This window comes from Sciurus carolinensis, chromosome 3 (genome assembly GCF_902686445.1).
Source record: "Sciurus carolinensis chromosome 3, mSciCar1.2, whole genome shotgun sequence".
In the NCBI taxonomy this organism is placed as follows: Eukaryota; Metazoa; Chordata; class Mammalia; order Rodentia; family Sciuridae; genus Sciurus; species Sciurus carolinensis.
In genome coordinates this window covers 23,664,241-23,687,136 of record NC_062215.1, presented here as the reverse complement: position 1 = coordinate 23,687,136, position 22,896 = coordinate 23,664,241, and the positions used below count along the sequence as shown (strand labels likewise).

Below are 22,896 nucleotides of genomic sequence, written 5' to 3'. Positions count from 1 at the left end.
GGAGATTGATGTGGCCTCTTGTTCCTGAGCAAGTGATTTGAACAGTTCTTGCATCAGAACTACAGTTCTCCTTTGGTTCCAGTTACACTGGCAAAAGAGGCGTCCTGTTGTGATGGTGCTGAAAGGCTAGGAGGAGGAGAATGAACCAATGAGATGAGCTCTGAAGATTGGCAAGAGCTGGGTCAGGAAGAGGAGAAGGTCACCCCAAAGAGCTAGCAAGAGGCATACTAAGGATGTCTGCACCTTGCCCAGTGTGGGGAGGACCTGGAGGAATTGCTTTTCCTTCTCTGTTCTCTCTCTGATGTTGCTTTGGATGCCAGATGTTGGCATGGAAGGCAGAGTACCTGATTGTCTCTACTTCAGTAGTCAGGCAGGGCAGGGATAAGAAACAATAAAGAAGAAATGGGAGATTCAGAGTCAAAAGACAAGGTCTTTAAGGCTTTTTAGGCACCTATTTCAAGTCCTTTTAGTTCTCCCCCAGTTTCTCTCTCAACTTGAATTAAGTGTCTTCTGAAGCTGCATACAGTGACTTTATAACCTTATATGATTCCACAGTCCCTGTGTTGCCAATGCCTTGTGTGGTTTTTGTTTCTTCTCAAAAAAAATCACCCTTTTGTAATCTCCAGAGAAGAATTAAGTTTCCCTATTCTGGGCACTGCTGAATTCCTTTCATCACTAACACAAGTGAGTGTCCAGACTCCAGTGGCTTGTGTCAAGTATGTTACACAGGATGAGTGATTGGAAGGATTCTTTGGAAGTAGAGGGTCCAGCCTTTGTTTGCTCAATCAGGAAGAAAAGTGAAATGCAAAGAATGGCTGGGATTTTCCCTGGGGTCTGAGCTGCACCCTTCTTGTATAGTTGTCTTTTGAATGAGTTGACCTTTGGCCTTCTTAGAAGTAGCCAAGTGTCTTTGATTCAGCTCTTTGGAAACACTAAGATTTAGAAAGGACTTTAGTTCCCCAAGGTTAGATCTGTTTGACCTCACTTGACAGAGCTGTTACTCCCAGTCCCAAGGATAGTCAGGAGGGGTGAGTTCTTCTTGAGTTTCAGAAGCCACTTGTCCTTTGTCTTCAGTTAAGGAGGAAGACCTCTGACCCTCAGGTTCTTGGAGATTTGACTCTGCACCTAAGTAGGTCCTTGGCTCAAGTGCTGAAGGTCCCTGTAGTTCTCTGATACCTCCCAGAGTAAAAGTACTAGCTGGCTTGCTCACCTTGGGGTGGGAGCTCTTGCTTTCTGAAAGGAAGCTGCCCAGAGGTCTGTGAACTAAAAGGCATGATGATTTTTCAGGGGCTATGGGGAAATTTTCTGTCTGAGTTGCTGTTAAAGCCAGGAGACCAGATTCCTCAACTGGGGCTCCAGTTTCCTCCCAAGGACAGATATCTGCCATGATGCCCCTTATTTTGTTTCCTTCTGGATCTGTTACTTCCCATTGACATAGTTCTGCTATCCTACTGCCCTTACTGTTTGCTCTGTGGGGACTGACTTTGGGTTGGTTGATGTCCAGAGCATCTTGCTGTGGGAAGAACTCTCCTGATCCTGTACCTTTCCCAGGGTAGACTGTCTCCTGCTCTCTGTTGGGTGTTGCTGCTGCTTTTGGAAAGTGTCCTTCAGTCCCTCCAGATTCTGCATTCCGAAGGAACACCTCTCCTTGCCCTTGTGGTCCTCTTCTCCCCCCCTGTTCCTGTCCCCCTTCCCCTGCTGCTTTTTCACCTACCTCCCAAGGGCAGATCTCTGCTTTTTTGGCAGAAGGAGCCTCTTCCACTTCCCACGGACACACTTCTGCTACCCTGGCTCCCATGCTGCCTGCTGTCTCAGAACTGCTTTTGCTTTTGTCAGAAGCATGTGGAACTGATTGTGAAGACAGACTCCCCAAATCTTGGCTCTCCCCAGCCTTCTGCTTCCCAAAGTCAGCTGTCTCTGATGTTTTCTGGACAGTCACACCTTTGGGCGCTAGTTTTTCTGGGGCTCTTCCCCTTTCTTGAGATTCCCCCTTTCTATCCTGTCTTGATGACCCTTTCTCAGGGATATTCTTAGTTACCTCCCAGGGACAGATCTCAGCCTTGGAGATGCTGTCAGGTTTATACACATCTGGGTCAGGAGCATCCCATGGACACACCTCAGCAAGCGTGCTCCCAGCACTGACCAGACTCTGGGAGCTGGCTCTAGGTTGGTCAGGGTGTTGACTGTCTTGCTGGAAGAAAGAACCTGCTAGCACCATGTTCTCCCATGGGCAGATAGATTGTAGTTCATTGCTTGTTCTTCCATCTTCAGTAATGAATTCTGCTTTTGAAGCTTGAGCGTTTTCATGAGTCATGTGTTCTGGCAGGGAGCCTGTCCTCAGGTCCCGCTTCTGTGTTGCTTCATCATTCATTTTCAGGGAATGTCCCTCTGCCACCTGGCTACTAGTGCTGCTGGACAAGTCCGAGATCTTGGGGGTCTGAGCAGATGGTTCCCTCAAATCCTTGTCTTTCCAAAGACAAATAACTTCCTGTTCTTGATGATGTTTTGCCTCCCATTTTGATATGCCTTCTTTAGGGAAAGTGAGTGTCTCCTTTTGTAGAGTTTTCTCCTGCCCTGCTGATTTGTTCCCCATCTCCTGTTCCAGTCCCTTCCCAGTAGCTTCTTTGTCCATCTCCCAGGGACAGATGTTGGCTTTTGCATTGGTGGAGGCTTCTTCTACTTCCCAGGGACATACCTCAGCTGGCCTGCAGCCCACACGGTCCAGTTCCTGCAGTCGAACTTTTGGTCTGTTAGTGTCCAGAGAGTCTGAATACTGAGAGGAGCCTCCTGGACCCAAGCTCTCCCAGGGACAGACAACTTCCTGCTCCAGGCTTGGACTCTCTGGCTTCTTTGAATCAGTAACAGCTCTCCCCTTGGGTCCAGAATCTGCAGATGTCTTTCCTGTATCATTTGATGATTTCATAATGGCCTCAGCTTCCAAAGCCCTTTCCTTTCTTGCTCCAGCACCTACTTCCCAGGGACAGATCTTTGTCTTCTCAGCTGTCAGAGTCTCTTCCATGTCCCATGGGCAGATCTCAGCAACTTTGCTTCTCACACTACCTGGCCTCTGGAAAATGGTTTGGGGTTTCTCTGTGTCTTGAGGACCTGGTTGTAGGGGGAAGCTACTAGGGTCCATACTCTCCCAGGGGCAGACTGCCTCCAGTTTTTCCCATGCTGTAACATCTTGGAGTTCTGCTTTTCCAATCAGTTTCCCCTTGTCCTTTTGAGATTCTCCTTCTTTTGGTGCCTGTCCCAATGTCCAGTCTTCTGTAGTTTCATTTTTCTCCGGGGGACAGATTTCTGCTATAGCAGGAGTTGTTCCCTTTTCCTCTGGCTTAAGAACTTCCCATGGACACAAATGCATTGTTTTGTTGTTCCCATTGCTTGGGAGTTGGCCACCAACTTTGGCTGAAGAGTTTTCTGGACATGGGCTAGACTGTACAGGGGCTGTGCCCTCCCAGGGGCATACAGACTCCTGCCGTTGACTTAGTGTCAGCACAGCCTTCACAGTATGCTCCCCCATCTCTCCTGAGCTCCCCTTTCTGAGGACTTTTTTCTTTTCCTGGAGAGATTCTCCTCCTGCCCCCTGACTTGGTGCTTCCTTCCCTGGTAGCTCATCACCTAGCTCCCGGGGACAGATATCTACCTTCCTGTTAGCAGGTGAATCTCCTGCCTCCCGTGGACACACTTCTGTAATACCACTGTCCAGACTTCCTGGGACCTGAAGTGAGACTGCCAAGGGGCCCCGGAAGTCTGTACTCTCCCATGGACAAAGAGACTCCAGATTGCCACCCAGTTTCTGTTCTCTCCAGTAGGCTGCTTTCTTGGGGGCTTTTTGCCTTTCCTGGGGGAGCGCCATCACTTCCTGGGCCCTTTCCCTCTCCCTTTCCCTCTCCTTCTGGGGGTGCATCTCTTCCTTGGCAGTGTCAGGTAAACCAACCTCTGGGTCCATGGCTTCCCCTGGGTCCTTCTCTACCTTCCTTGTCTCCACACTGCCCACTACCTCAGACCTGCCCCTGGTTCTGTCAGAGTCCTGAGGGACTGACTGAGGGGACAAACCTCCAGGGTCAGCACTCTCCCAAGGACACACTGCCTCCTGGCCCCTCACCAGCCTCTCTGGCTTTTTCCGAACTACGACTGTCACACTTTTGGACTCTGATTTTTCTGGGGCTTTTTCCATTTCTTTCTGGGAGTCCTTAAGCTCTAGTATTGCTGCCTTCCTCTCAGGGGCTCCTTCACTAACTTCCCAGGGGCAGATTTCAACCTTGTTGTTACTGTCTAGCTGACATGTTTGTGACTCAGTGACTTGCCAGGGGCATACCTCTGCCACGCTGAGGTCAGCACTGCCTGGGGGCTGGAGGCCAGCTTTAGGCAGTTCTGGCCACTCCATGGGGGCTTCCTTTGCTTGTTCAGCTTTTTTGTCCTCAGAAACTTGCCTCAGTGTGGCAAACCCTGTTTTACCTGTTCTCTCAACTTTCTGCTCCCCTAAACCCTGGGATGTCCTACCTCTGTCCTCCTGTTCTGTGCTGCCCTCCTGGTGACAGACTTGAAGAATTCTGCTGGTGTGGGCATTCTGTTGGTTTTGGAGGGACTCTTCATCATCACAGGGGGCAAGGGCAGTCTGCTTACTCACTGCCTTGGGCCGCCCTAGCCTGGGAGATCGGGGGGAAGCCCCCACACCCTCCACTGGAGCCCTGTCCTTCTCCCTTTCTGGACTTTCCTCCCCGTTCTCCTTCTCCCTGTAAGTGCTCCGAGAACGGGTCAGAGCTTTGATAACCAGTCCTAGGCTGCGCATGGAGCCCTGCTGCACAGGGGTCTTGAGGCTGTGGGCTTTAGAGATCTTGGGCCTGTCCCCATCCCCATCATCAGCTTCCCCCTGGAGATGCCCTTCCTCTGTGTTCATCTCATGCTCCCCAGGTCCCCTTTTTTCTATTGCAACAGAGAGGGCCCTCCAGAGCCTGGCTGTAGCTAGGACAGGGGAGGGACTTACTCGCTCTGGTCCTGAGGGAACTTCCTGGGCCACATTTTCTTTCTTGACTGGTAATTCTGCATTCTCCCAGGGGCAGATGTAGGTGAGTAAGCTGGGGCTTTGGGGAGATACTGGGACTGGTGCCAGGGCAGGGGCAGGGGCAGGGGCAGGGGTTGGCATCAGAGCTGGAGTCAGAGTGGAGGTGGGAGACAGCATCCTTGGCTCTCCCAGGCAGGCCCCAGACAAGGCCAAGATGGGTGTGGAGACCTGGTGCCTGATGGGTGGGTGAGGCAGCCTCCTACCAGCCTCCTCACGAAGCCTCCCAGAGGTGTAAGAGCTGTCCATGCTGCTGCTCTTGGCAGGGGAGGGTGGAGCTGACAGGGGAGCCCCTCGAGGTGGCTCCAGCCTCCTGGCTGATGGTCTTCTAACTGGGCTCATCATGGCTGCCCCAGCCTTCTTTTGCTCCTCTCTTTCCTTTGCCTGCCGGTAGGTCTCCTCCAAATAGGCTTGGCTGGCCACAAGCAGGGCCTTTTCCCTGGAGCCAGCCACAACGCTGAGGGACTTCTGTAGGGAGGTGGGCCGGGTCCTGGGGATCCTCTCTCCCACTGTCAGGTTATGGGCACTGGCAGACCTGTAGCCCAAGGCAGGGGGCCCCTCCACCAACTCCCTGCTCTCCACTTGCTGGGCCTTCTTGGACAGGTTCCTCCTGAGGGATGGCAGGGAGTCAAGGAGAGGTGGGTCCTGCTCTCTTTGGTGGTCATAGGTGCTGCAGGACTTGGGCAGGACTGGTGGCCCTTCTGCTTCCTGGAGGCTAGAACTGAGGAGCTGGTGGCGGGAGGAGCCAGGCAGGCTGCTGTGGCCCAGGGAGCCTGAATCCCGGGAGTGTTGCCGGGCCAGGGCCTCAGGGAACTCAGACAGGTACCTGATGAAGGAGCGGCCCAACCCCTGGCGGGAACTGCCACGCTTCTTGGGCAGGTGGGGGTTATTAGCAGCCATTTCGTTGGTCTTGCGGACCTCTAGCTGGGCATAGAGCTTCTTCAACTCCTCCTGAGGGAAGGAACAAGGAGAGCAGAGCTGCCATTGTGCCATTGTGCAATTGAGATGAAGACTGAGCAATCCCTGGCTGGTCCTTATTTAGACTTCTCTGGGAATCTCTTTTCCATTAAGTTATGTCTCTTCCCTGCTTATAAAACTCTAAGGTTCACCTCTTCATTCCTACAAGACCAGTACCAACCTGCTTTGAGCTGGATCCATTAAACATCCAGGGCTCAGTGTGCCCTCCATTCTCTGGGGTACTGTGGTCTGGCAGGAAATCACCAGTAAGGGTGAGCGGAAACAGATGAGACTGCTAGCCCATTTGTGCCTTAAGGCTATTTTCTTGACCTCTCTGAGCCTCCACATCTTCTATAAAGTGATGCTACCTGACTGACCAGTGTTTGCTTCCTTAAGAGGATTATGAGCTTGATGGAACTAGTGCACTGGAAAATGTTTTGTTTAGGCATAAATGATGGAACTGGGGCATTGCACGTTTGATATGCTCGTGATTTCTCCCCAGAGCTAGCACAGGGGGAGCAAACTTATGTTCCCAAGTGCGGGGGCCGAGTATAGCCTGGTTGTGGGAAAGCATGTCTACCCTCCCTGATATCCCAGTTGGATTGGGGTCTGAGCTCAGTCTTTGCCTGAGAGGAGTCAGAAGGAGTCAGAAAGGGTTAGGAGGACATGGAGAAACAGGCAGAGGCAGTTGAATGAGGAGGGAGTGAAAGAGGTGGAGGATTCTCCTTTGAAAGGCTGTAAACAAGTAAGGTGTAGGTGGGTCTCAGTGGAGTGGAAGGGATGGACAAGATGGCTTGTACAAGATGGATGACTCCTGTACCTTAGGTTTTATAAAACCACTGGGTCTCCTTGTTTCCTATTCACCAAGCCTCTCCTTATGGTTCCTGTGCCTATAATGATCTCCTTGAGCAGAAAAATAAGAGTAGAATGTTCTTCCAGTGTAAGCCCAGAAAGAACTTTGTTTCTTCAAGATCTGCCAGGTCCAGGACAGGGATCCTGGTGTGGAAATCCTGATGGCCAGTCTTTGCCTGAACTGCACAGCCCCACAGCTCACCCCTGGGTCACCAACCAGCCTGCTTTGCTGGGGACCAAGGAGTTTCTTAATCTACCTACCATGATGAGGTGAAGAGGGATTAGGGCTCCACTCAACTGTGTCTCCAACTTGCTGCATGGCCTAGGCCTGGACCTGGATCTGGATCTGGGCCTGGGCCTCCAGGATCTGAGTTATGGGGTCTTTCCACTTGGGTAGCATATAGCACCATTTGAACAGAGTTAGAGTAATCAGTTTTTAGAGTTGTGGAGAAGGGAGAGAGCAGTCTTGAAGAATGGGGAAATTGTTGGGAAGGGGACCTGCAGTGTCACACAGCCCAGGGGCAAGGCAGCAATGCTGCCTCTGCCCAATCTCCTCCTCCCTTGCCACTGGAGATTGAACCCAAGAGCACTTTACCACTGAGCCATATCCCCAAATATTTTGTATTTTGAGACAGGTGGGATTATAGGCATGTATCACTGCACCTGACCTCTGCCCAGTCCTTAGAGCTGGTATCAAAGAAGTCAGGGAGGTGGGTGGCACCTACCCTGATGTCTCCAGGGTCCAGGCTGCGCTCGCTCCAGGCTGAGGCAATGCTGCTGTTGAGGTAGGAGCCTGAGCACTGCAGGTCCAGTTCATCTTCATACACCTCGTCCAAGATTTCCTCCCGGGGAGGAGCCCCTGACTTCCGGAACTAGCCAGGGTGGTTGTGCATGGGGGAAGAGATCATGCTTATGTAGCTGCTTGTGGAAGGCCAAGGGCACAGCTCACTGTAGCTCCCTGTTGACTCCTACGCTCACCTGCCTTGTGGGGTGCATCTTTACTTTGTGTGATTCCGGGGATCTATAGGATTTTACTCCTCCTCATCCCTTCTGCTCTTCTGTAGCTGAGACCATGGCAATCCCACCCTCCTGTCCTGGCAACCCTATGTCCTTCAGTTCCCCCACCTGCCTCTCTGTAACTACTTCCAAGCAGGTTTTCGGAGGCCACCAGCTTTCCATCTGTGGTTGAAAGGACCCTCTCCAGTCTTAGCACTTATTTCTTTGCCTAGGAACGGAAAGCAAGGAATAGCTTCCTCCCTCCACCCATGTCCTTGCAGAGGCCCCCATCACTAAGAGCTCACTCACTCCCAGCACCTTCTGTCACCCTCGCTCTGACCTGGAAAGGGTGCAGTGGTGGCAGATCTACAGTGCCCTTATCAAGGGGCTGGGGTCTGCCTCAGGCAGAAGGGAGAAGACCTCACCTTAGGGATGAAGATCAGAGCCAGCGTGGCAGTGACTGTGCTGTGGGTGTGGAAGAAGAAGAGGAGAAGGGTCCAGTCCGGGTGCAGGGAGGGAACCAGCATGAACCTGGGGGCCAGATGGGAGGGGGATGATCTGTAGTACAGGAGGGAGTGACCACCTAGCCTCACCTGGAGGGTTCCTCTCCCCAGCCCAGAGCTCCATGGTTGAGGAAGGTGGGTGCTCTTCTTCCTGCCCTCTCCCAGATAGTGCCACTTCAAGGCTCATGTTAATCCCCACCTCTGAACAAACCCTCCCAGGTCGCTCCAGCTCGCCTTCTCTACTGCCTAGCATGCAGTTCAGAATCATGCTCCATGACTTGTCAGGATCACCTTGTGGGTTGATTCTGCCTCCACTACAGGGCCAGGTCCCCATGGGCACACAGCAGGCCTACTGCTCAAATGGCTAAGGAGTGAGGAAGAAGGCAGGGAGAAGTGAGGGTGTGTGGGAAGGTACATATTGGGGGCTGGAGAGGTGGCTTAGGAAGAGAAGAGGAATTAGGAGTGGGATGTATTTCCTCTACATGTGGGCAGGTGCCTCCTCACCTGGGTGAGACATAGGGTGCAGGAGGGGTATGTGTGGGGCCCTTCCTCATCTTGCTATGGCATAGCAGTGTTGCAAGGATGATCATTGGATGGGCCCCCTCACCTGAGAGGGTAGGAGTGGTGTCAGGGTGGGAGGAGCCCCTGATGAGTGGGCCTGTCCTCACCTGACCGTGTGGAATGCAGTAGATAGCAGCAGCTCGTTGTGCAGGGCAATGCCCATGTAGCGTGGCTCGTGGAAGGCCGAGGGCACAGCCCTAGTGGCGTAGCAGAGGAAGCTGCCCCAGCACAGCAGCAGTATCTCAACTGTGGGACAGTGGAAGGGAGAGGGTGGCACCACCTCAGCAGCCTATCTCTGCAGGGCATGCTGGGGAACTTGGGCCCAGGGTCTGGGCACAGGGCAGGAGGACATGCACAAGAGGACCCCAGAGGTATGGAGCCAGGGGCCAGAGTAAGACTGGGCTCAGAAGAAGTGACTCACCCACAACCATGATGTAGTCCCAGCGGTCATGGTGACAGAGGTAGAAGTGGCGGCCAGTGAGAGTGCGACCTCGAGTCACCAGAGGTGTGTGCTGGATGCTTCGCTCCAGGACGCTCACTGTCCACATGGCCAGAAAACCCAGCACAAGCAGCAGGAGCAGCCCCAAGCGCTGCAGTAGGTGCCCACTGCTCAGGTGTGGGCCCCGCTGGGCTGTTCGAGACAGAAACAGCTGGAGCACTCTGCAAGAGTTAGGATGCACGTGGAAGCTGGGGAGGATTAAGGAGGGCAACCAGAGCCCTGGCCTCTGTTGTTGCTGCCCTCCCCACTATGCATTTATGTGTCCTGTTCTTTCCATAGTTCACTGACTCCCCCAAGGTTACATGTGGGGGAAGGCAAAGTGATAGGGGCAGGCTTGGTAAGGGTTTGATTTTGAAAAACTCCATTGCATGAATAAGCTGGGGTGACGGGGTGAGCAGTGTGAGAGCAAGGTCTGCCTGAGCCCTACCTATAGAGCTTGAGTATAATGGTCCCATAGACGATGGCAAAACCCAGCAGCCGAACCCAGCGAAGAGCAATGCAGCGGAACACGCTGGGCTTGAAGTATAGGATGAAGACCTGGTGGGAAGGGAACAAGAAGAGCTGCTCCCCACTGCACATCTGCTCTACTAGGCTCTGTGTGATGCACATGGCTAATCCTCCCAAGAGCCCTGCAATAGAGGCATCATCATCTTCCTTCTGCAGAGGAGGTAACTTATCCTAAATCACACAGGAGGTCATGGAGCCTTTTAAAGCCTGGGGCTGGTTGGCTCCAGAGCTCACTAGATCAGCCTACCACTTGTGGGTATGAGTTGGGGTAACCTGAGGTCTCTGAATCCTCCAAGGGCACAGAGGAGGGTTTCTGGGGTTTGGAGGGTGCCAGGTAGGGGCTGTGGAGGATTCTGGGAGGTGGGGCCAGCTGCTGGCCGCAGACTCACAGGAAAGTAGAGAAGCAGGGATCCAAAAAGGATGATTTCCAGCAGGACAACTCCAGATGCCCGGATCCTCTGTGAGCCCATGGAAAAAGAGAGGCCTGTGAGCAGGGTAGTGGGGGGATGGCGTTGGAGGGTTTCAGGCCTGTTTTAGGGGTCACTCTGGGCTTAGGGTAAGTCCTCACCCTATAAGATTGGCTCCACCCTCTGTCCACAGTCACACTTGCACTCCCACCCTACACTCTCAGCTGCACTGGCACTGCTAGCCTAGGGCCGAGGTTTCACCTAGTTCCCCTGTAGCCCTGTGTACCCTGCCCAGTCCCACCCTAAGCTCAGACCAGAGGTTGCTGGAACTAGAAAGGATCTCCTGCATTTCTCCAAGCTTTGAGTCCTACTGCCCCCTTGTCTAGAATAGAATATCCCTTCTCTGCCCAATAAACACCCAGTTAACCTTCAAGCTTCACCCAAATGTCACATTTTCCAGAAAGTGCTTCCAATGACAACTTTGGCAGGATACTAGTCCCTTCTCTAAACTCCCACAGCAACTGACAGCAGTCTTCATCCTTGCCCCGTCTCACTGTGCTGTCATTTTGGTGCTTCCTCCATTAAATCTGGAGCTCCAGGAGGGTCTGGGTCACTTCCTGTAGTGCCTAGGTAATGATCTGCTTAGTATATATATTCAACAAGTATTTTGAGTTAAGTTCAGAGCCTTCATTTTGCAGGTGAGAAAACAGGTCTAAGGTAGAGGGGTCACTAGCCTAATGCCATATAGCAAGTTAGGTTTAGAATCAAGACTGGCCCATTCTCCCAAGTTCTAGTCTTAAGTGGACCCAGGTCTGCATTTGGAATGGGTAGGATGCGTGTGCAGAAGAGAGAGTCAGGGCCTTCCTTGCCTTGCTCCAGCGGCAGTGGTAGGAGACCAGCATGCTCAGGAAGACAGCCAGCATGCAGCAGGCCTGACAGGCCAGCACTGCTGCCCGCAGTGCCAGGACCTCCTCTGCCAGGCATGGTGTGGCATCCATGCAGCTGGTACAGCCCTCGGGACATGGCTGACACCTCAGCAGCTTCCCCAAGCTGCCTTGTGGGGACCCAAATTGCCCGGTAGTCTGTGTAGCACTTTCCTCTAACCCTGTAAAGAACAAAATAGGTGCAGGGATAGGGGCTAGGCTGGAACATCCTGAGATCCTCACCTTCTATCCTGATGGTCTTCTGCCCTCCTACGGTGTGTGGTCCCAGGGCTATGAGGGAGTAGGTACTCTCTGGGGAGGGGAGGGTAACGAACAGGAAGAGGTGGTACCTCTTCATTGGGAAGCCAGCTTTTATCACATCTACATGTTCAGGCTCATTCTCAGAAAGTAGCTGCCCCCAAACAAACCACCCTACTGACCTCTCCTTCTTTCTCTTGACCTTCTGCATTCACCCCACAAGTTTCCTCCCAGGGTCCCCAACCTGCCTTTCTTGCTCACATTTCCTTACAACCAGCCTAGCCTGTAAAAGCCTGACTGGCCTTCACCATACTTACCCCCCAAACCACTTGCTCCATAGAATCCAGGTCGGCAGTGACAGAGGTAGCGGCCAAGGACAAAGCCCTGATTCTCCAGGGGGACACACTGTGAGGATGACAAATTTGTATTTATATAGGGTCTTCAGGAAAGAGCTGGAGGGTGTATCCAGCTTCCTGTCCAGGGTTTCTAGATCTACACCTGCAGATCCCACCAGAGGTTCTTCCTGAGGAGAGACTTTCTTCTTTCAAACCCCTGCCCTGCCCACTAGTGTTGCCCTTTCTCAAAGAGACCCTAAGCAAAAAGAATGGGGTACTTTTGTTTAGTCTGGCAGTGACAGGAGCTTCATAGGTCCTGCGTAGCTAGGGCAAGGTACTGGGGGAAGTGGAAGAAGAGAGCTTTGAGCCCAGCCATACTTGGTGTGCCTCTGTACTGCTTCAAAGGGTCCCCATCGTCCTCCCTCTTTGATCTCAGGTGAACTGAAAAGGCCCCCCATGGAGGAGCAGCTTCCTCCATCAGGGGCCATCTGGTTTGGGCATAGGACTGCTTTCCATGGCCCTAATGCCAGCCTAATGCCAGGCTGGTGGGACGCCAAGGCCAGTCCTTTATTCTATCTCCACCCATTGATGTTTGCCCAGCAGGGAACAGAGTCTGGCAGAGGAGATGAGCATGTGGATGAGGTCAGATCTGCAGGGGAGAGTCACTGGGAACAGACATCAGTGGGGCAAAGAAGGAGTTAACCTTAGGAGATTCTATATATATGTAGCCCCTGACCTTACCTAGCTGCTTATGAAATTGAGGCCCAGCTTCCCCTGTTGTCTGATCACTGGAACACACTCTGTTCCTGCTCCAGTCTGCACAATCATTTACTTTTTTTTTTTCTTTTTTTTTTTTTGGTACTGGGAATTGAACCCAGAGGGATTTACAATGAGCCACCACATCCCCAGTTCTTTTTTTTTGTTTGTTTGTTTTTAGTTGTAGATAGACATAATACCTTTATTTTATTTATTTTTATGTGATGCTGAGGATTGAACCCAGTGCCTCACACACATGCTAGGCAAGCGTTCTACCACCGAGCTACAAACTCAGTCCGCCAGTCCTTTTTATTTTTTATTTTGATACAGGGTCTCACTAACTTCCTTAGAGTCTTGTTTAGTTGCTGAGGCTGACCTCGAACTTGGGATCCTCCTGCCTTAGCCTCCTGAGTCACTGGGATTACTGGTGAGTGCCACCATGCTGGGCCCAGTCTGCACAGAGAAGTGAATGTGGTTGGGTTAAAAAGTGAACTGAGGGGCTGGGGATGTGACTCAGTGGTAGAGTGCTTGCCTAGCATGGGTGAGGCACTGGGTTTGATCCTCAGCACCACATTAAAAAAATAAACAAATAACATAAAGTTCTTTTTAAAAAAGTGAACTAAGTGCATGCTTAGCACACGACAGGCCCTGGATTCACTTCCTTCTATTCCTAGAATTCTAGCTCCAAACATATGTCCCTGAAGAGCAGTAGGGCCACTTGTGTGTCCAGAGCAACATATACATCCACCCCAGCAGGCTGCAAAGCTCATCTTGGCTTCAGAACAGCTTAGAAACAAGCATGTACTTCGTGTAATGACTTCACTGGCTTCCTGGCCTCCCAGTATTGGGCCAGCAGGTTTGACAGCCAGTGCTGTCCATCATCTTGATGTACCTGTACCTGTGGCTTTGATTCTGCCTGTGTCTGGCTCAGGGTCCATCACCCGCACCAGTCCCACATCTCTTGTCACCCAACCAGCAATTCCATTTATTTTGACAAACACAGATGGAGTATCCTTGTGGCCACGAGGATTCCAGAGCTGGTTAACATGAAGTGTGTGATCCGGGGAAAGGAAAGAAGATGATTAATGGAGGCTCGGAAGTGGCTCTGGGGAAGGAACCTGGAGCAATGAGCACCAGAAAGGAGAGCAGTGAGGGAGGCACACTAAGATTTCAAAGGCATACCGGATAGTTCCCTTGGAGGGAAAGGCTGGGAGGTAAAGGGATAGGATGTGAGAGCTCTCACTTTTAAAAAAAGACTGGCATCTCACTTCTGCCAGTCACTAGGGACTTCCTTGAAGCCCCTAGTGCTTCAATGCTGGGGTGGCTTTGTCAGCTGCTTCTGGGGGCTGGGTGGTGGCAGTGGTTGGCAAAGGGCAGAGAGGCAGGACATAGAGGCCCCCCTTATCCTTACCTGGGTGCTGTTGAGATCACACAGGTGTGTATTAGAGAACCAGCCTGGACCACTTGCACACTGATTGATGTCCACGCCCTGGAGGTCTATGTCCATCTGCACCTGCCCCCTAGGGCAGTGAATTGGCAGTTAGGCACAGTTGCTGCTGAGAAGCAGGAGGGCACACATGGATTCCATTTCTCCAGTGCTGTGTCCTCTGTGGCAACCACACCCTTCCACTGGGTCGTTTCCCCATTCCTCCACTTTCAATGTCCTATCTTTTTATGATTTCTGTCGATGAGTAAAGGGAGGGGGCATGCCAAGACACGCAGAAACTGGGGCTCTGATGATCTATCTGTCTAAAGGGAATTTGCACGCTTCCACATTGCATGCACGCACATACACACGCAGTGAGGCTATTCTCCCACCCCCACTCTATTCACGCAGTTCTGAACTGATCACAGCGAAAGAGTGTGGAATGGAGGAGCCCTAAACTGGAGCTGCCTGGCCCAGTCTTTCCCCAACCCTTGCTCTGGGCTGAGTGAGGAGAGAGCTGGCAAGGAGCCAGCTGCCTTCCTGCAGGAGAGGGACTCTGTTGAGAACAACGAATGGGGACACTGAGCTAGAGAAGCTATGTTGAGGGCTGGGGTTGTGGCTCAGTGGTAGAGCACTTGCCTAGCATGTGTGAGGCACTGAGTTCGATTCTCAGCACCACATATAAATAAATGAATAATGAAAAAAAAGTCTATCAACATCTCAAAAAAAATTTTTTTAAAAGGAAAGTAACATTGATTGCAGCGCTGTGTTCATTTGCTTCCCCTTTTCCCAACATGACTCTCAACCCCTTTACTCTAGTTCAGAGAGGAGTTAGTTATTGGGGGAGTATCACAAGCTCCTGGGTCAGGACAGGCAGGACAGTGGAGCTGGCTGAATGTAAGAAAATGGGCTTTGGGAATGTCACAAAAAGAAAGGGTGTTAGTTCCCACTCTCTACTCAAGCAGCAGATTTAACTTCTGGAGTACACACCCTGGCTCCTTGGAAAAGTCTTGTGTGTGGGTTATCACTGTCACCTAAGCCAAAGTCCTGTCTTGCCTTCTTTATTTTATCTTATTTTATTTTTTATTTCTTTGTGGCATTGGGGATCTAACCCAGGGCCTTACACATGCCAGGCAAGCACTTCACCATTGAGCCACATCCCTTGCCCTGTCTCCTGCCTTTTAAATTCACTCCTTAGACCTGAGGGACATATAGATGTGTGCCTACATGTGTATACCTTCCTGTATATGCACAGACTCATAGGCTCATTCATATGCTCAAGTACATAAATACAAATACCAAGATAAAGAAGTGTAAATGAACTGATTCATACATAGTATGTACACTCACACCTGCGTGCATTAGCAGATAGTTACAGATTCACAGAGCTGGCTGCAAATACACAGTTGAATGCAAGTACACACATCTGTGCCCCCCAGACATACAGATGTTCTTGCCAAATGGCCCATGCATAGCTAGACTAATGCCCCCACCGCCACATACCCACAAATCCATCAGATCCTGTACAAACCCACTTACCTGACCTCTGGACTGAGATCTGGCTTGAGTCCATAGAAGGTGGCTGAGAGTGTGATCAGCCAGCCAGGACGGAGCTGGCCTTCCTGGCATTCCAGGAAGGGAGAAGACAGTCTCACCTGCTGTATGTCCCCCACATACCCATCCCCCTGTGGCCACTTGGGGCTGTTGAGGCTCTTTAGGTCATTGGTCAATACCCGCTTTTGCAGGGCAAGGCTGTCCAGGTCCCCGACCGGGCTCTCTTCCCGCATCCTGTTCCCAGACAAGTCTTGAAGGATGGTCTCCTCCCCGATCCTAGTGGCCTGGAGGGCCAGCTGTAGGTGGCTGGCTCCTGGTGGAGGGTTAAAGGTCAGCAAAGCCCGATAGGCCCTTGGGTCCCCCTCAGCCACGCTGCGAACCAGTGCCTGGTACCACTCCACATCCTCCTCCACACTGGACTCACGGATGTCGTTGGCTTGCAGCAGCATGTTGAGAAAATTGGCAGCCTGGGCAAGAGTACCTGCTGCCCTCTGTAGAACCTGGGGAAGCCCTGGTCTGGCTTCTGCTCCAAGAGCTTCATAGCGCTCAGTGCAATTAGCCCCCAATAGCTGTTGGGCATCTCCAGAGTAAAGAAAAGCCAGAGCTGCCTCAGCCCCCTGTGAGGTCACCCACATGGGCATAGATCCTGGCTTGGCTTGGGAGGATAGTGGAGGAAGAGAACGGAGGGGCCTCAGATCCCCCAGAGCCCAGCTGCAGAGGAAACAGCAACCCAGCAGCCCCCAAGCAAGAGAGGGCATGATCATTGCCCTGGTGCTCATCCTTAGGGCCACTCTCAGGACCCTGGGGGCCAGGCTACCTGGAAATTTAGTTGCTCAGGAGAGTCCAGGCAAAGGCTGGCTGCTTCCAGTTCTCCTCTCCTTTCCTGTCCCTCCCTCCCCCCTCCTCCCCCCTCCCTCCCTCCCTCTCTCTCTCTCTCTCTCTCTCTCTCTCTCTCTCTCTCTCTCTCTCTCTCTCTCCCTGGCTCTGTCTCGCCTGTTGTCTTCCTTCTAGCGTCACTAGCATCATCAGCTGGCTGGCTCCTGGATGTAGGTATGAGGGCCCTGCCCCTCCTCTCTCAGTGTGGCCCCATCTCAAACCCTCTTAATCCTGGCATATCACTCTTTCCTCTTGCTCTGATCCAGTACCCAGGCTCCCCCCACCCCCACCTCACATCTGCTTCAGAGAGAGGTAGGGGGAGGGGAAGGGACCAGTAGTGCTCTCCCTCCCTCCCTTCTCCCTCTGCTCTTTGCTCCATTAGGAGAGATGGGCAAATCCAGGATGGGGAGCCATAGCAACCATGGGTGAGCCAGTGCCCCTCTCTCCACCCCTCTGCTCCACTGGACCTGGCAGCAATTGCAACAGGCATGATAAAGGGTCAGGCTGCATCTCCTGGCAGTCTGCTCTGGCTGTCTGCACCCCCCTGACACCATGCTGCTTAACTGGATTTTGAGATTGGGAGTGGTGAGGATAGAAGAGAGAGCCCAATATAACCATAATCAGCCTTCAAACAGGCTGTGGCAGTTTATTACATGCTTTTCCTATATATTATCTCAATGAATTCTGTCCCATAACCATGTATGGTAAATAATCTTATCCTCATCTCACAGGTACAGACACTGAGAATCAGAGACCGCCCCCCCACCCAAGATAACACAACTCATTTTGAATTGAGACTTGAACATGCAATTCTGACTCCCTGACTCTGCCCAAACAAACTACCACCTTCTCCCTAGTACTCAGTCTCAGGGACCATAATAGCACCTCTGACAGAGGAGTAACTGAAGACCCAGAGAATTGAAGGAACTTCCCTAGTAGCACACTGTTGTCCATGACAGACAAAGTTGAGAATGAACAAAGTTTTGTCTTCTTCCACCTTCATTTTTATCATCCTAAGCCCTGCCTCCTTCCTTTTTTTTTTTTTTTTAATATTTTTGTTTTAGTTGTAGGTGAACAAAATACCTTGATTTCATTTTTAGGTGGTGCTGAGGATCGAACTCAGGGCCTCACGCATGCTAAGTGAGTGTGCTACCATTGAGCTACAACCCCAGTCCATGCCTTCTTCCTTTCTTCATGAAAATTGTGATTAGTGTTTCTTGTTCTTCCCAATTTTCTTATACCTCACATCCTGCCCTCTGTTAGACACAATAACTGGCAACCCAGAGTCAGGACCATCTGAGGCAGCCTTCTGGGATTGGAAGGGTGAGAATTCTTGGAGGAAGTCATAGATCAGAGCTCCTGCCTCCTGCCACCTGCTCTCTCTTCCATCACCTTTGCATCCCCGATGTGCTTCCCACCTAACCAGGCAACCCGGCACCACTTGCACATGCCCTCTCTTGGCTGCTTCTCTTCTCAATGCCCCACCTTTGACCTTTGATGTCCAAGACCACTGAGTGTATGTAAGAAATGAGGGGTGATGGTTCCTAAAAACTTTCCTCGCTTTATGGGTGATGCTACAAAAAAGTCTGCTGTGGAAACTAAGTGGAGATGGAAGGGGTGTGGGAGAGAAGGGGGCTAGAGGGCAAGCCCCCAGGAGATTATGCTGTCAGAACTACACCTTTCGGCCCATAGTCTAGACCTCCTTTTAACAGATAAGGCAATGAAAATCCTAAAAGAATGGTGACATTTTCAAGGACACCAAGCCAGTTAGTGGCACATCTAGGAACAGAAAGCTGCACTACACATCCATAGTTCTTTCCTTGGCCTTTCTGATTCTGTGTACTGATAGAGAAAAGGAAGAAGGGGAGCAAGTGACCCATTCCCCTCTTTTATTTTTTCAGTACTGGAATGCCTAGGGCCTTGTGTAAGCTAATCAAGTGTTCTACCTCTGAGCTACATCTCCAGATGTTTATTATTTTTATTTATTATTTATTTATTTATTTATTTATTTTTGCAATGCTGGGGATTGAACACAGGGCTTCAAGCATGCCAGGCAAGTGCTCTACCACTGAACCACATTCCCAGGCCCTCCAGATCTTTTTAAATTTTGTTTTTGAGAAAGGATCTCGCTAGGTTGCTGAGACTGGTCTCAAACTTGAGATCCTTCTGCCTCAGGCTCCTGAGTAACTGGGATTACAGGAATGCACCATCAAGCTCAGCAACCCATTTTCTTTTTTGGTATTAACAATAGCATTAGTTGAAGGTCAACAAAATACACCTAATGATAAGTTAACACAATTTTTTCCTAAGAAGGTTTTTTTTTTGTTTGTTTTTTTTTTTTTTTTTTTCTGGTACCAGGGATTAAACCCAGGGGTACTTAATCGCCGAGCCACATCCCCAGCTCTTTTTGTGTTTCATTTATAGACAGGGTCTCACTGAGTTGCTTAGGGCCTCACTAAATTGCTAAGGCTGGCTTTGAACTCTTGATCCTCCTGCCTCAGTCTCCTGAACTGCTGGGTTTACCATGCCTGGTCTAGGAAGCTAAAATAACAGTTAACATTTGTATAGTGCTTTAGAATTTATGGAGCACCTTTATATGTAAATTTTCATTTAATCCCAAGAGCCCTGTCAAGGATGGATTATGACTGACTTACTTTTACAAACGAAACACAGGTAGGTTCAGAACTGTTTAATTATTATTATTTTAAAGACAGGATCTTGCTGTGTTGCCTCAGCTGGTCTTAAAACTCCTGGACTCAAGGGATTCTCCTGCTTCAGCCTCCTGAGTAGCTGGAACTACAGGTACATACCAGCACACTAGCTGTTTAGAGATATTTGATTATTTGTACTTGGTCATATATCCAAGCGATGGTGTGATTAGGACTAAAACTAGACCAGTCACAAAGTCCAGAAGGTCAGGGTCTGTACCTCATTGATCACAGTCCAAAGCCTTGCCCATTGTTGGAATGACTAAATTAACTTCAGAACTTCTTTAGCCCCTCCAGGGGATGTGGCTCAGTGGTAAAGTGCTTGCTTAGCATGTACGAGGCCCTGAGTTCAATCTGTAGGACCGCAAAAAAAAAAAAAAAAAAACAACATTTAGTTCCTCTAAGTTGTTCTTCATAAGCCTTTCACCTAAGGCTCTACCACTGTAGGGATCACTTTTTGTTTGTTTGTTTGTTTGTTTGGGTACTGAGGAATGAACCCAAGAGTGGCACTTTACTACTGAGCTATATCCCCCATGCCTTTTTGTTTGTTTTGAGACAGGGGCTCACTAAGTTGCTCAGGGCCTCACTAAATTGCTGAGGTTAGCCTCGAACTTGTGTTCCTCCTACCTCAGTCTCACAAACTGCTGAAACTATAGGTATGAGTTACCATGCCCAGTATAGGGGCCACTTTTATAGTCCTCAGTGAAAAAGTTATATGTAGACATAAAACCAGCTCAATAAACAGAAATCTAAATCATACAAAGATACACACCCTTCGCTTACAGCTTGATCTCAATGTATTTTACAGGACCTAGGCTACAGGTGTGGACAATTATGGAAACAGGGAAAGGCAGCATTCCTTTGTCCTGCCTTACAAAAGGCGTGTATGTTCTCTTGGACCTCCGCCTTCCCCATGCCATGTGCAATTACAAGGAATGGCTGACATAGGCAGCCTCTTCTGAGACCAGGAAAGTGACTGGACAGCAGAGGGCGCTGCAGAGCCACAGATCCTGCCTCTATCAACTAATCTCTGGGGTCAGAATGTCCGAGAGACAGGGATAGTAAGGGTCTTCTTAGGCCTCAGGTATTCTGGGTATTCTAGGTATTCAGGTGTTCCAGCAATTTCTCTAGAAACCTGGGTGGCATCTGAGAAGAAGCTGGGGAAAAGGAGGGTAGAGAATAAAATCTTAGGGGTCAGACAGATTATTTTGAATTCCATTGCATCTTATTTTACAGTGACCTTAGCTAAATAACTTGTTGAGATTATTTATTTCTTCACATGCAAGGAAGAGTATTAATTCTGTGGTGCTGAATTAGAAATGAATTTGTATCTTCCAGGCATAGTCCTTGGCACTGGAGAAGTCCACAAGAGGCAGGAAGCTAATGTGTCTCTGTCCTCATAGAATTTACAGTTTGGGAGGAAAGACCCAAAAAAAAAAAAAAAAAAAAAAAAAAGCAAAAACTTTTTTTTTTTTGAGACAGGGTCTCACTAAGTTGCCCAGGTTGGCTTTGAACTGGAAATCCTCCTACTTCACCCTCCCAATCCCAAATTGCTGGGATTACTGGTCTGTGCCACTGGGCCTGGCAGGAAGACAAGATTCAAATCACACATGCACCATGAAGTGAAATAATTGCCTGGTCTTTGGGCTCAGAGAAGAGGAAGGGCCCAAGCAGGGGGATTTCCCTGGTGCAGTGAGGAGAGTTTAATCTGAAAGACTGGCAGAAGTTTACAAAGCACAAAGAGAGGGAAAACTCTTCCAAGAATGGGAAATAGCATATACAATGGCCATACATGTGGGAAACTGCCACAGTGCAAGTGGGACTGCAGGGGACAGACAACAGGTGCAGCTTAGTAGGAGATATGACCAGAGAGTGGCAGGTGTGGAGATCACACAGGGCCCTATAGGTCTCCTTAAGGACTTTTGTCTTTAGCCTAAGAACAATGGGAAAACAATTATAACAGAGTAAGAACACACTGCCATTTTGAAAAAGTCTCTGTAGCAGCAGGACTCATCATCAACCTTCCCCCCAATGCGCCTTCCACCTTCTAAAAGTTCTAAAGTTGCTAAAATCTGCTGGTTGATCTTTCCTCTTTGTCCCTTACAAATTTCAATGTCTCACACAGGGATAATTGCAATGGGTTCCTAACTGCCTCCAAGTCTTACCTCACACAACGAACTTGATCTCGTTTGATCCTCATAACATCCTTGCCAAGTAATAAAGCTACAATCCTTATCTTCATTTTAAAGGTGAGAAAACTGAGGTCCAGTGGTGCTATGGAACAGGCCCCTATCAGTTCATGAAAGTCAATTGTTAAAAGGCTTGGAAGGGGTTAGGGTTGGGGTTGTGGCTCAATGGTAGAGCACTTGCCTGGTATGTGTGAGGTCCTGGGTTTGATCCTCAGCACCACATAAAAATAAAATAAAGGTATTGTGTCCACCTACAACTAAAACAAAATAAAGAAGTTTGGAATTTTGTAAACATAGCTCTATTAAACCTAGTCACTGCTAAAAATTAAGTTATAAATTGGGCATGGTGGTACACACCTGTAATCCCAGTGACTTGGGAGGATGAGGCAAGAGGTTTGCAGGTTTGAGGACAGTCTGGGTGACTTAGCCTCAAATAAAAAGTAAAAAGGACTGGGGAAATAGTTCAGTGGTAGAGTACCACTGGTTTCAATCGCCAGTGACACACACAAACACACATACAATGACTGGGGATATAGCTCAGTGGTAGAACGCTTGCCTAGGTTTGATTCAGTGAAGAAGAACAAAGGAGGGCAGAAATTATACAAACTTGGAAGGTTAGGGATGTAACTTAGTAGTAGAGTATTTGCCTACTATGTGCAAGGACCTGGCTTTGATCCCTGGCACAACAAAACATAAATACATACATACATACATGATTAAATTATATTAAAAATAAAGGTAATAAATTTTCAAACTCATGACTTCCTAATAATTTTACCTACAATCTTGGTATTATGTTCCTTGTATCTGTATGATCAAACTACCACATAATGAAGATATGTTACATATCATGTCTTCCTCACTCTATATCCAGCAAGGTCAGCTGATAGATTGAAACCAACCATGGGGCAAGTGCTCCATTTATTGTTTTGTTTATTTACCTAGACTTCAGAAAGTGATGCAGAACATGTTAATAATTCAGATTTAAACTTTATGTGTTAACTCTTTCAGTATTTGAAACTGTTTTCTGATTCAGCAAAGAATTACTCTCATCATTGACAATTCAGTCAATTTTCTCTGCTTTTTCACATCCTCTTGTATTAACAGAGGACAATGGCAACCAAGATTCTTGTTGCAGTAAAACAGCTTCGTGACTTGTAACAATTCGGCTACCAAGGTAATAGTGTGGCAAGTGCTTGGGGAATGTTGCCAGTGGCTGAGCTCAAGACTAACAAGGCCTAGAGTTCTATCCCCAGTGGCATGTATGTACGCATACACATACACACACGAACACAAAGAATTTGGCAAAAATCAGTGGACGCATTCTGTGAAAATCAATTATATAGTTTGTTATTTATATTGCTATTATTTGTAAATTGTGCGCTACGCATCCTTTATATCATCAAATTTTGAGAAATTTATACATATATATATATATATATATATATATATATATATACACATTATCCTTCTTCTCCCCGAGAACCCGGTTCTTAAAATACTCATCAGCCCACCACTGAATCT

General features: G+C 49.5%; 1 protein-coding gene across 1 annotated transcript; it reads right to left on the bottom strand.

Moving 5' to 3' along the window:
* Positions 1–997: 997 nt before the first annotated feature.
* Gpr179 (G protein-coupled receptor 179) lies at positions 998–16,378 on the bottom strand. Its single transcript, XM_047547637.1, has 11 exons — positions 15,585–16,378; positions 14,031–14,139; positions 11,846–11,933; positions 11,217–11,452; positions 10,330–10,398; positions 9,861–9,970; positions 9,356–9,594; positions 9,042–9,180; positions 8,296–8,401; positions 7,600–7,746; positions 998–6,016 (listed from the first exon to the last, which is right to left on the bottom strand). The coding sequence occupies exons 1-11, from the start codon at positions 16,376–16,378 to the stop codon at positions 998–1,000; spliced, it is 7,056 nt and encodes a 2,351-aa protein (XP_047403593.1).
* Between the last annotated feature and the right edge of the window lie 6,518 nt (positions 16,379–22,896).